At 42.3% G+C, this 13,877-nt stretch overlaps 1 protein-coding gene across 1 annotated transcript in view; it reads right to left on the minus strand.

Annotated features, from left to right (window-relative positions):
- gabrg1 (gamma-aminobutyric acid type A receptor subunit gamma1) overlaps nt 1-13,877 on the minus strand; it is a 158,186-nt gene that overhangs the window by 16,342 nt on the left and 127,967 nt on the right. The window contains exon 7 of the mRNA XM_048544870.2: nt 10,071-10,223. Coding sequence (XP_048400827.1) covers nt 10,071-10,223 — 153 coding nt within the window. The remainder of the gene's footprint in view (nt 1-10,070; nt 10,224-13,877) is intronic.

Below are 13,877 nucleotides of genomic sequence, written 5' to 3' on the forward strand. Positions count from 1 at the left end.
CCATGGTGCTGTGAGGCAACAGTGCTAATTACTGAGCCACCAGGCTGCCTTGGTCACCTTTGTATAGGGCATTGTTTCTGAAAGAGTTAATATTGGAAACTGCATTAAGCTTCACCCAGTTTGATGATATCATACTGGGTTGGATGGGGATACGGTTTAAAATTAGTAAACTACTCTCAGTGAGCATTCCTGCACTTTTAGAATCTCATGGAATACAAACCTATGTCCACAGATCCTCTTATATTCTTCGTAACAATGCTTACCAAACTGATGTAATCGATAAACTAAGAATCTTTTCTTTTTTAGGATGCAGTAGTGGTTGATGCTCGATCACTGTAAGCCAATGACCCCTCTAAACCAGTTAGAGGAAACAGGCTTCCTTAGATACATGAGTATGACATGGCTATGAGTGATGGGTATCATTATTTCCTTGGTTGTAACACAAGGTAGAGCAATGAAAAAACTGAATCGACCCAGGAGAAGAAATTTCCAAACAACCAAATGAGTTTACAGCTTTAAAGAATTTACTGCTTCAAGAACTACCCAGTCAGACATTAGCTACATGCCCTTGACCAATTTACAGTCAAGTGAAACTTGTGAAATGATAAACATGGGAGAAACAACACTATGTTAGTCGTTACTTCAAACCTGGTAAGGAGCATAGAGGAATCAATGAGGGATAGAAAGAACTTAAAGACCAGTTACATCTGACAGTCACAGATTCCATTGGGAAGCCAGGATCAATTGCAGCATCCCTGGTTATAGGTTTACCTAGTAAGTCAACATATTAGATCCCTGATTGTAAAGTTAGAGCTCTTGTTGGGTAAGGGAAAATAGACGGCACAAAAAAAACATCAGGCTGAGAAGACGAGGAGTGAAAATAGGAGTATACAGCTCTCAATGAGCATTGTTGTCACATTGAGCAGGCACCACAAGGTATGATTCAACAGAGAAATTATGGCCCACTGAAGTACAGTACACCAAGGTCTCAGCACTGGGAACATTGTAAAACAGAATTAAGCCAACAAAAAGGGCAATTAAAAAATTAAAATGATGTATAACGGAAATAAATGATTGGAAGGTCCTTGACATTGTTGGAGGGTTGGAAATCCACACATATATTGCATTTCAAAAAAGAAGTTTTTTTTAAAAGGTCACAGGCACAAGGTTATATGTTGGGGGAAGTTGTGTTTGTGTATTAGGCCCTGAAGAGTGGGGAAATGGTCAGTTTTGCCCATAAATTGGCAGGAAACTTCTATTTTGTTTGTAGAAGGCTGGAAACCAGTTAATGGCTGCAAATAATTGGCAAAAATCCCACAAAGAAATACCATTTTTTTATATTATACAATGTAACAGGATTTAAAACTTTGAAAGAAGGAAAACAATAAAGCATTGCTACACTGCTCTGTGTTAAAACTTTCAGACAAGGGATATAAAACAGTGGTGCTACTTACAGAAGTAAATATTTTCATGGGAAAGATATTATAGCGGTGATAAGGTTAGGATTAGGGTTAACCCAAACCCTACTGCAGCATTCAAGATAACAAAGTGTGAAGCTGGATGAACACTGCAGGCCAAGCAGCATCTTAGGAGCACAAAAACTGATGTTTCGGACCTAGACCCTTCATCAGAAAAGGGGGTTGGGGAGAGGGTTCTGAAATAAGTAGGCACTTTAACATTCTACAGTGAGAATAAATAATACACTAGAAATAGTTGGCAAGAGAAATAATATTACCTGTAAAATCTGACAGCAGAGATGGATCAAATGGAACATATGTTTAGATTTCTTAGGGAAAACAGTTCTGGAGATACAGAATTGCTTCAAACAGAAACTAAAGATTGTACAAGTAAATACATAACTGTATTGAACAGGACCTACAGGTGATGATGTCATTAGTCGTCCAAACGGAAAAGACATATACATTTGAACAGGTTCTACAAGCTTTTGACAATTAATTCACTCTAACAGCAAAAATTACTCCAGAAAAATGTAGCATCTGGGGCAATCCATTGACAATTTCATTAATTATCTCTATTCACCGATATTGGACCAGACACCAACATCTCAGGGCATGTTCCATGGGCACCAATCACACATACCCATGGCATAAAGACTCAATATCAAGAGCCATGTGGGGCACCTCCAGCTTAACACAATGCTCACCTGGGGGCACAATGACTTTTTAAAGATGACGACAACACAAGGGATGCTCGTCCATCCTGGGATATCCCAACAGTAGTGAGCTGAGTCATTCCAGGTATGGAAAGGGATAGAATGGAGCTATCAGATGAGTAGGGATCCATAGACATGGGGTAGGTAGTTAATGAGATGGGTTTGGCAAGATGCGGTGAGAAAACAGACCAGGCCTTGCCGAGAGAAATTCTTAAGAAACATTATGGAATTCACACTATGTCAAAAAGAAAGAATCAGGGTCACCTAAGCGTCAGCGTCAGCTCTGAGGAACAACAAAGCCTTACAAGGACAAGCAGTGTTCAGTTATGAGAAGTGATTGATACATTTGTAAAACAATAGACCACTTCCAGAGGATGTGCAGAAGTATGCTACTGTTACCCATCAGAAAGAAGTTAAATGCCTACTCGTATAAATATTAATGCATTCAAACCAGCAGTATGAGAAAAGATACTCAATGCATTCCTAGGGAAGTTGGTGATCTAACTGATTCAAGTTTGACAGAACATGTTTACGTTAATGAACGTTTAACACATTTTAAGCTTGAATCAGTGTCATTGCCTTAAAGACTCAATTGCCATGGATGAAGAAGCAAATGTTGCAGCCTACAGAGATGAAAAAATGGTTCTCAACAGTCAAGACTAAAAGCTATACTACAAGCAATTCTGCAACACAAAATGTAAAGCAAAACTGAGGGTCTACGTGTATTTTACCAACAACATTTCACACTTTTCAGCCTATATGCATGCATTTGGGGAGGCAATGGCCCAGTGGCATAATTGCTGGACTGTTAATCCAGAGACCCGATAACATTCTGGGGACCTGGGTTCGAATCCTGCCAGGGCAGATGGCAGAACTTGAAGTCAATAAAACATGTCTGGACTTAAGAATCTAATGATGACCATGACCCCATTGTTGATTGTCGGAAAAACCCACCTGGTTCACTAATGTCCTTTAGGGAAGGAAACTGCCATCCTTACCTAGTCTGGCCTACATGTGACTCCAGACCCACAGCAATGTGGTTGACTCTGACCTGCCCTCTGGGCAATTGGGGATGGGAAATAGATGCTGCCTGGCCAGCGATGTCGTCATCCCGTTAATGAATAAAAATTAAATTGATCCCAAACATCCTTAAGTTGGCAGACGATATTCAACTAGTTCCAAGAACTCAAGAGAGTCCAGGTGATATCTAGTCCTTTCAAAGAGAAGCCAGTCAGAACACAGCTGGTCTAGTGATAAATTGCTATTATCCAACTGGTGAAGAGGCAGCAGGGAAGATTTCATTGGTCTTCCGCGACTCATGGCCGAAACTAAAAAGAAGAAAGGATCTGTTGGCGTTACCTAAATTGGCATAAAATAATTATTTCATATTGTCAACAGGAAGGAAATTTGACAGGAGTGCTGGAATGTTTTACATCCCTGTCGACACTGAAGAGCCTTTAAATGACTGAAATAAGTGAAGTTTGAGTGTAGGAACAAATACTGACGACAAGAATTTTCTTGAGTAGTATACGCAATGAGGAATATTTAACTGAAGCTATTCAGGCAGTAAAACTGTCAGCAGAACAAATTTGATTTACAGATTTTGCTTTCATGCCAGATGACGAGACAACCTAAATTCCAGAGGAATATTTAAAATTCTTCATTTTTCAAAGTGGAATTATCAGCGGTAGTGATAGGGATAATGTTTAGCCGCAGTCTTGCAGAGCCACGACTGAGGGCAGGAAACTTTCCAGTACACCAATAAATTGCCAGATGGCAAAGGGAAATGTGTTATCTAATCAATAAGTTTTGCAGAGTTTATGTACTTTGTTGCAGAATTATCAACAAGTTGAGAATAAAGATGTTCTTGTCCAAAATGAAGATGAACTGTACATGGCTCAATGGAAGCCAGACTAACATCCACAATCCAAGGCAAGGTCAAAAATGAATTAGTTGGTTCAGCTATCCAGAATACAGCAAAAACGAAAATATTTGTTTCCATTGAGCAGTTGTTTTCCACAATGCGTATGAAAACCACCCTTCCCCTTACCCCGATGTTATTTTCAGTCAATTACCCATTTCCACAGGGAGGAGCCTACTTCCACAGGGAGGAGCCTACTTCCACAGGGAGGAATTCATCTGTGAACAACATGCAGGAAACTAACATTTCTCCAACTAAGAAAATGCACTAAACAGTGTATAGGAAGAGAGTGATGCCCACCACAAAGATGCCCCAAGAGACAAAGTGTCCTTTAGCAGAAAGACAGTTTACAGGCCATGCAAAGCCAAGGTCAGAATGGAGGTGAAAAGTTGTCAGGCCAAAGAACGATCAATATCCTCAAGTTTGAAGAGAACACATTCTTCAAGAATTGTGAAACCTCCAGAGTGTGTGAATTTGTCGAGTCGAAGACCTGGGGGAAGATTGGGTATTGGTAGATATATACATATGAATGTAGAGATAGCAAGAACTGCAGATGTTGGAGTCAGAGATAACAAGGTGTGGAGCTGGAGGAACACAGCAGGCCAGGCAGCATCAGAGGAGCAGGACAGTTGATGTTTTGGGTCGGGACCCTCCTTCAGAAATGGGGGAGAGGGAAAGGGGCTCCAAAATAAATAGAGAGAGGACGGGTGGTTTCGGAGCTCCCTTCCCCCTCCCCTGTGTTCCTCCAGCTCCACACTGTATGACCTCTACATATGAATGTATGAGTTAACCAGGGGGAAAAAATTGGATGGGGTATTAATGATTCTGAAGGGGTTCATGCTAGAGACTGCATGAGATGCCACCATTCCAGATGTTGCCAATATTGGCTTTTGTGGGGCTAAGGCAGAATATCTGAGGATCTCATACGGTGAATAGCTTTATCCACTTGTCTCCTCATTGACGTAGGAACAATGTCTTCAAGCTAATGAAACTTGTACCTAATTCCTGTCATACCATACACTACGCTTGGAAATGATGCCACCACCAGACACATATTCCCCTCCCCTCCCTTGTCCACTCTCCACGAGGACCGCTGCCTCTGGGACACATTGGTCCACTCTTCTTTCACCCCCTAAACCTCCCCTACAGCCCTACAGCACCTTCCCCTGCAACCAGCAATGGTGTAACACCTGCCCATTTACTCCCCGCTCCTCATTATCCAAGGGCCCAAACATACCTTCCAGGTAAAACAACACTTCACCTGCACTTCCCAGAATCTAGTCTACTTCATTCACTGCTCTCAATAGACTCCTCTACATTGGGGAATCAAAGCTTAGACTGGGTAATATCTATATTCTACTCGCAAAAAAGACACTGAGCTACCTGTTGCTTGCCACTTTAACACATTACCCTGTTCCCTGGCCAACATGTCTGAGTCTGGCTTGCTGCAGTGTTCCAGGGAAGCTCAACACAAGGTGGAAGAGCAACACCTCATTTTCCACTTGGGGACCCTGAAGCCTTCCGGACTCAGTAACTAGTTCAATAATCTTAGGGCCTAAACTCTCCCATGTCTTCGACCCCTACTCCACACACTAGACCTTGTTATCACATAGCCCGCCATTACACACTACCTATTGTTAGTCACTAACAATTCCCATTAACAACTACTCACCCTCCTAGCCAGATCGTTATCTACTCCTTTTTCTGTCCAACTACTCTTCTCTCTCCCCTCGGGATTTATCCTATCATTTACTCCCTATCCCATCTCCCTCCCGATTTTCTGCATATAAACTAACCTTTTCCCAGCTACCATCAGTTCTGAGGAAGGGTCACTGGACACAAAATGTTAACTCTGATATTTTTCTTCATAGATGCCGCCAGATCTGCTGAACTTTTAAAGTAACTTCTGTTTTTGTTCCTGAAAATGACAGCTCAGTCTTGTTAAGGCTCAACAGAGATTGAACCTCAAGCAATGTAAACCACTGGATTCTTACACCCAGTCAAAGTAAAGAGCTGATGCCAACATTCTTTGACTGAAAAGTGCCACAGTCAGACCACAGCTTTATGCCAGGCAGAAGGCTTGTCCTGAGAGACATAAATATTATTTCAAAATAATTATGTATTGCAACAAAGCAACTTGCAATTACATAACACCTTTAACCTGGAAAACTGTCCTGAGGAGCTTCACAGGGACATAACTGAAAAACCAACACGAAATCAAAGATGAGACGATAAGCTATGAAAGTAAAATTATTGTCAAAGACGTGTTAATAAGGAGTTCTTTTAGGATGGTTTTATGAATGGAATTTCTAGAAAGATTTAGTGATAGAACAGCATTGTGGGTTTAAACAGCTCAAGGCCAGGTTCTAACCAAAAGTGAGTTGACGAAAGGAAATACGTACAAGATACCATTCAGAGAAAATAATTGTTTGACTGGTATTGCATAGAGAAAACACCACTATTCAGAGAATTAAACCCAGGATAAGAACTTAAGATAAATTTATTGGAGCAGACAACAACATTTAGATGAATGTGGAATGGTGCAACAGCTGATTAAGTGCATAATGGGAGCACAGGAAGTACAGTATGGTAAGTTTCTAGCGTAGGAAGAATGTATGTGTGTCAGCAAAACTTTGGATTAGTTGAGTTTAAAGATGGCAAAGACATCTATGAAAAAAAAGGAGACTGAAAAGAAGAGGTTTCAGGGAATGTCCTTGGTGGCTCAATGGTCAGCATTACGGTCTCACAATGCTATGGTCCAGGATTCGATTCCTGACAATGGAGGCAGGGATCATGAGATTACAACCAATGAGGAACAGAAGGTCAGAAAACAGATGTGGTGTTCCGTGATCTCGACTAGCGAGGAGTGGGTAACTCCAAAAGGAGGCAGTGTTCTGTTCAATCTGGAATCGAGGAGGGGAAAAGGTGGCAGATCTCCACATCCCTGCAAGCACAGTTGAATGATACGTGGGTTCAGTGGATTAGCCAGGGGAAGTTCAGGGTGGTAGGGGTAGGGGTAGGGATAGGGATAGGGTAGAATGCTCATCAGAGGCTCAGTTGGTACTTGATGGGCTGAATACCTGATTCTACATTGTACAGATTCTCTGCACCCCACCACAATTGTTGGTTTTAGGGTGGCATGGTGGCTCAGTGGTTAGCACTGCAGCCTCACAGCGCCAGGGATCTGGGTTCGATTCCAGCCTCAGCTGAATGTATGTGTGGAGTTTGCACATTCTCCCCGTGTCTATGTGGGTTTCTGCTGGTTGCTCTGGTTCCCCCACTGTCCAAAGATGTACAGGTTAGGTGGGTTAGCCATGGGAAATGCAGTGTTATCTGGATAAGCTAGTGGGATGATTCTGCATGGGATGCTCTTTGGATGCTTGTCGGTATGGATCTGCTGGGCCGAATGGCCTGTATCCACACTGTCGGGTTGCTATGGTTCCATGGAAAAAAATGTTTACCTTGTCTTACGGAAAGATATTGCTTGAGACTGGATGTCAGACAAGAAATCCAAAAGCACAGAAACAATGAAGTGAGAGAGAAAGAGACATGGCGGAAAGGTGATAGAGAGTTAAAGTTAGTTATCAATGAAGCAGTTGGAATTTTAAAGCATTCAATTATTATACAGGTTTTGCTACATGGAAGCGAAGATGCTTGCCAAAACACTGCTTAAAACAGTACTTCCAAGAAAATTGTTTCTGCTGCTTTCAGCAAAATAAACTGTTTGATTGGGCACAAGCCAGAAGCGGCGAGTGGAAAGTAAATGAATTGGAGCATAATTCTACCCGAGAAGTAGTCATCCCTGAGCTTCTGGCCCTGGACTTTGGCACTTTATCAGGCCGATTTGAAAATAATTGTAGTTATCGCAATATCCTACTTGTGATTATCTCTGAACTAAAAGGTACAGGTTCAATTTCCACCTGCTTCAGAGGTGTGTAAAACATTTTTTAACAGGTAGATTAGAAAATATGTATCTTATTTGAGTTGTATTTGCTTCTGAAGCCAAAGTATTCAATTAAATGAAGGAGTTCTTATGGCTAAAGGTATCAAAAAGTATAAGGTGAAAGCGTGAACAAGATACTGAGTTGAATGAACAGCTATGGCCATTATATAAACATCACAGCAGGATCAAAGCATCAAATGGCTTAATCCTGTTCCTATCTTCTATGTTTCTATGACTTATTTGTAACTTTGGCCCAAGCTAATGGAAATTTTCAAGATGACAGCCAAATACTTCCAAACCAGCTTGGGAAGAGAAACGTGTCCCAGACAGCATACGTGCATGTATTTGGCATTTTTGTAAACCTGCAACCTTCAGTATTTAAATTTGAAAATATTACTTTTGTTCAAGTTTGAGTTATGCGTCAATTTGAGCAATACTTTAAGGTCTACCTCGTTAAACAATTTCATAAACAAATTCTGAACTGATGACAAGACAGTCATATTAACGCTCCCAGTCACATCCAGTGTAAGTAGAAATCAGCAACTTGAGCCTTCTCAAACTCAATGCATTGTTTTGAAGAAAATGACTTTCATCTTGCACTGCTGTAATTATCGTTCAATCAAATTCATTTTGGGTAGAATAAAAATTCTTTAAAGGCTGAATTGATTAACCCAAAAATGGGCACAGGAATCTCAATAAGCAATGGCCTGGTCCCACTGAGTGCAATGCAGACAGTGCGGTCTTCCTGTTGCGTACATGATTACCACTTGCAGCGAACACTCACTGTGCTGTTCATTGGCTACTCGCATTGACCGGATTCAATATCACAAGTGGCTAGCGCCACTTGAAGCTAAGATAATAAAGTGTGAAGCTGGATGAACACAGCAGGCCAAGCAGCATCTCAGGAGCACAAAAGCTGATGTTTCGGGCCTAGACCCTTCATCAGAGAGGGAGATGGGGTGAGGGTTCTGGAATAAATAGAGAGAGGGGGAGGCGGACCGAGGATGGAGAGAAAAGAAGATGGGTGGAGAGTAGAGTATAGGTGGGGAGGTAGGGAGGGGATAGGTCAGTCCAGGGAAGATGGACAGGTCAAGGAGGTGAGATGAGGTTAGTAAGTAGGAAATGGAGGTGCGGCTTGGGGTGGGAGGAAGGGATGGGTGAGAGGAAGAACAGGTTAGGGAGGCAGAGACAGGCTGGGCTGGTTTTGGGATGCAGTGGGTGGAGGAGAAGAGCTGGGCTGATTGTGTGGTGCAGTGGGGGGAGGGGGCAAGCTGGGCTGGTTGTGGGATGCTGTGGGGGAAGGGGAGATTTTGAAGCTGGTGAAGTCCGCATTGATAACATTGGGCTGCAGGGTTCCCAAGTGGAATATGAGTTGCTGTTCCCGCAACCTTCGGGTGGCATCATTGTGGCACTGCAGGAGGCTCATGATGGACATGTCATCTAAAGAATGGGAGGGGGAGTGGAAATGGTTTGCGACTGGGAGGTGCAGTTGTTTATTGCGAACCGAGCGGAGGTGTTCTGTAAAGCGGTCTCCAAGCCTCCGCTTGGTTTCCGCAATGTAGAGGAGGCCACACCGGGTACAGTGGATACAGTATACCACATTGGCAGATGTGCAGGTGAACCTCTGCTTAATATGGAAAGTCATCTTGGGGCCTGGGATAGGGGTGAGGGAGGAGGTGTGGGGGTAAGTGTAGCACTTCCTGCGGTTGCAGGGGAGGGTGCCAGGTGTGGTGGGGTTGGAGGGCAGCGTGGAGCGAACAAGGGAGTCACGGAGAGAGTGGTCTCTCCGGAAGGCAGACAAGGGTGGGGATGGAAAAATGTCTTGGGTGGTGGGGTCGGATTGTAGATGGTGGAAGTGTCGGAGGATGATGCGTTGTATCCGGAGGTTGGTGGGGTGGTGTGTGAGAACGAGGGGGATTAATACAGTTTAACACAGTAATTAATACAGTTTCAATTTATTCATGTCACTGTTTCATAAATAGCTCAATACTTTGATAGTAGCAAGCAGACAGTTGTTAGGAATCAAGTCATACCTAATGACGTTCTCGCCGGTACAGCATCTTTATTAATCCAGAATGAAACCCATGACAGGACAACTGTAAGTGAGCAAGGTATGTAGGTCTGAATTGTGAAGTACCCCATTCTTCTACTTAGATCAAAGAATATTGTCATTATGACATAATCTCCTATGAAGAGAAAAATTAAATCACACTTTACTTAATTTGAATAACAGTATTTTTAAGGATGAGTTAATAAATGGGAACTGTTCTTCCAAATATTTGCTTGATCATCATTTTGACAGAATTGATTACACATCTTCTTTGATTACATTATAGGGTGTACTTGGAATTATTCACGAAAATAATGACATTCTGTGGGGGTCTTCTACGTGAACAGACTGGCGAGAGACTTTCCTTTAAATCTGTGGTGATTAACTAGTACATGGATGTTCTACTATATTTATTTACCTATGGTGGTGTGAAAATGAAACAAAGATCTCAGTGCCATTAGACGGACAAGCATTCATGGCCCATTTGATGCATGCGTGTGCAGCCCTCGATAACCAGGCATTCGGCAAAGGCCTGTTTCAAAGGTAAGACCTTCAATTTTACAAGTGAAACCAAGTAGTCTGGATCACTCAATTCCAGAAATTCCAAAATTCTAAGTTGTCAGATGAATTTGGTAGAGGATCAGCAGCATTTCACTTCATCATACTGACTATTAAATGTCAGGACCATGACCCGCCTGTGGGAGCAGGCCGGGATATGAAAATAATAGCGGGTACATCCCGGCATAAGTGCCTACTGACTCCATCAGATGCCTGGAAATTCTCATTTTGTCTCACATAGCTGATGTCCAGCAAAGGACAGCAACTGTTTTGTCCTGAGAAAGCAGGAATTATGGTGAAATGAATGATAAGTCTGTGGCTTTATTGACAAACAATCATTTTTCAACAGTGTGGACCTTAAACAAACACTGAAGCAGTGTCGGTAGAACTAAATGGAATCATTGAATCCTGAAGCGAAAACAAGGCTACTCCAATCTCTGGGCTCGTTGAAACAGCTAATCCATTTAGTTGAACCATAGTCGTTTCTTCCATTATTTTGCAAATTAATGCACAGTACATTTTTACGTCATTTACATTGCTAAATGGACACAAAAAAAATCAATGCTTTTTATCTGGCACTGATCAGGCCTGGGATGCAAGGCTCTGACTTGACAAAAAAGAACATCATTTTATACAGCATATAGGATTGTTTCCAAATAGTAGGACAAGTGCAGCACATACATGCAAGTCTCCTTCAAGTCACTGGCCATCTTGACTTGGAAGTATATTACTGCTTCTTCACTGTCACTGGGTCAAAATCCTGGAATTCCCTCCCTAAAGACATTGTGGGTGTCCTATAGCATATGGACTGCAGCAGTTCAAGAAGGCAGCTCACCACCACCTTCTCAAGGGCAACTAGGGATGGGTAAGAAATGCTGGCCACCCAGTGATGCTCATGCCCCACAACCATATAAAAAATAAAGGACGCTGAATGTTTGGGTCATCATTGACATGGAGTTGCAGCAAGCATAGTCATACGTTAATTTTAATTCTCAGGTCTACCTACCTGGTGATCACAATAGATAAGGCTTTTGACAAGCTTTTGGCATGGCAGACTGATTAAGAAACTGAGAGCACGTGGGATTCAGGACAATTTGGCAAATTGAAACAAAAATTGGCTTCGTGGCAGGATGCAGAACATAATGGTCAAAAAGTGTTTTTGTCATAGGAAGTCTGTGACCAGTGGCATACCACATGGGTTTGCTGTTGTGATCTTTGCTGCTTGTTGTTGAATGATCTAGACATTAATGTAGGAGGTATGATTAGTAAGAACAAAGAAAATTACAGCACATGAACAGGTCCTTCAGCCCTCCAAGCGTGCACTGAGCCAGATCCCGTATCGAAACCTATCGCCTGTTTTCCAAGGATCTGTATCCCTCTGCTCCCTGCCCATTCATGTATTTGTCTAGATAGATCTTAAATGACACTATCGTGCCCGTCTCTGCCACCTTCGCAGTCAATGTGTTCCAGGCACCCACCACCCTCTGCGTAAAGAACTTTCCACGCATATCTCCCTTAAACTTTTCCCCTCCCAACCTGAAATAGTAATTGAGTTACCCCAATCTGGGAAAAAGCTTCTTGCTATCCACCCTGTGTGTTCCTCTATTGATTTTGTAGATCTCAATCAGGTCCCCCCTCAACCTCAGTCTTTCTAATGTAAATAATCCTAATCTACTCAACCTCTCTTCATAGCTAGTGCCCTCCACACCAGGAAACATCTTGGTGAACCTCCTCTGCACTCTCTCCAAAGCATCCACATCCGTTTGGTAATGTGGCGACCAGAACTGTACGCAGTATTCCAAATGTGGTCAGACAAAAGTCCTATAAAACTGTAACATGACCTGCCAACTCTCGTACTCAATACCCCAACCGATGATGGAAAGCATGCCTTATGCCTTTGACCACTCTATCGACCTGCATTGCCACCTTCAGGGAACAAAGGACATGAACACCCAGATCTCTCTGTCCATCAATTTGCCCCAGGGCTTTTCCATTTACCACATAGTTCACTCTTGAATTGGATCTTCACATGAGAGACTACAGAAGACTTGAGATGAGACTAAAATTGGTGATGTGGTTAATAATGAGGAGGAAAGCCTTAGACTATAATGACAAGACAGGTAGGCGGATCAGATGGACTGAACAGTGGTAAATAGAATTTAATCCCGAAAAGTGTGAGGTGATGCATTTTGGGAAGACTAACAAGGCGCAGGAGTACACTTTGACTGATAATACCCTCAGAAATACAGAGGACCAGAGGGACTTTGGTGTCCATGTTCATAGATCCTTGAAGGTATATGGGATACTTGGCTTCATTAGTCAAGGCATTGAATTCAAGCAGAGTGAGGTTATGCTTATACAGAAGATTCACCAGGATGGTGCCTGAGCCGGGACAATTCAGCTATCTTGAGGCATGAGATAGACTGGAGTTGTTTTCTGGAACAAAGAAGGCTGAGGGAGATCTGATTGGTGTGTACAAGGTAGTGAGGACCATAGACAATGTAAATAGGGAGAAATGTTTCCCCTTAGTAGAGGAGTAAATAATCAAGGGACATAGTTTTAAGGTAAGGAGCAGGAAGTTTAAAGGGGATTTGGTGATTTTGTTTTCACCTCAAGAGGTGTAGATATTTGGAACTCACTGCCTGAAAGGATGGTAGAGATGGAATGATTAAGATATTTGAGAATTATTTAGACGAACACTTGAAACATCATAGCAAACAAGGCCAATTGCTGGAAAATGAGATGAAAATAGATGGATGTTTCTTTGCACTACAAAGACGCAAATCACAGTGGCCATCTGCCTGGAGAGGCACAGACTCATGCAGCACTGATTGCTTGAATATGTTAGACAGCTTCGTCTTCACTGGTTGTATCCATTAATTCAGGTTCAATTTCTACAGTTCCTTTTGCAGTGTGGCCTAGGCAACAGCCCTGAAAGGCCAGACCATAAACTGCACTAACTTGTCTGTCCCAGCAAGGTCAAAAATTACATGACACCAGGTTATTGTCCAACAGGTTTAATCCAACAAGTTTTCGGAGCATTGCTCCTCCTTCAGGTGTAATGAGAAAGGAAGCATCAAGACACAGAATTTATAAGCAAAAGATCAAAGGATTATACAACTAATGTGAGTGTATTTAATAATCCTAAAATGGCTGGCTGATTCCCCACTTTAAAAGCTTGATCAGTTAGAAAGGCGATATAGGTTTCAATTGATTAATATGCAAGTCTCCG

This window comes from Stegostoma tigrinum, chromosome 1, assembly GCF_030684315.1.
Source record: "Stegostoma tigrinum isolate sSteTig4 chromosome 1, sSteTig4.hap1, whole genome shotgun sequence".
Lineage (NCBI taxonomy): Eukaryota > Metazoa > Chordata > Chondrichthyes > Orectolobiformes > Stegostomatidae > Stegostoma > Stegostoma tigrinum.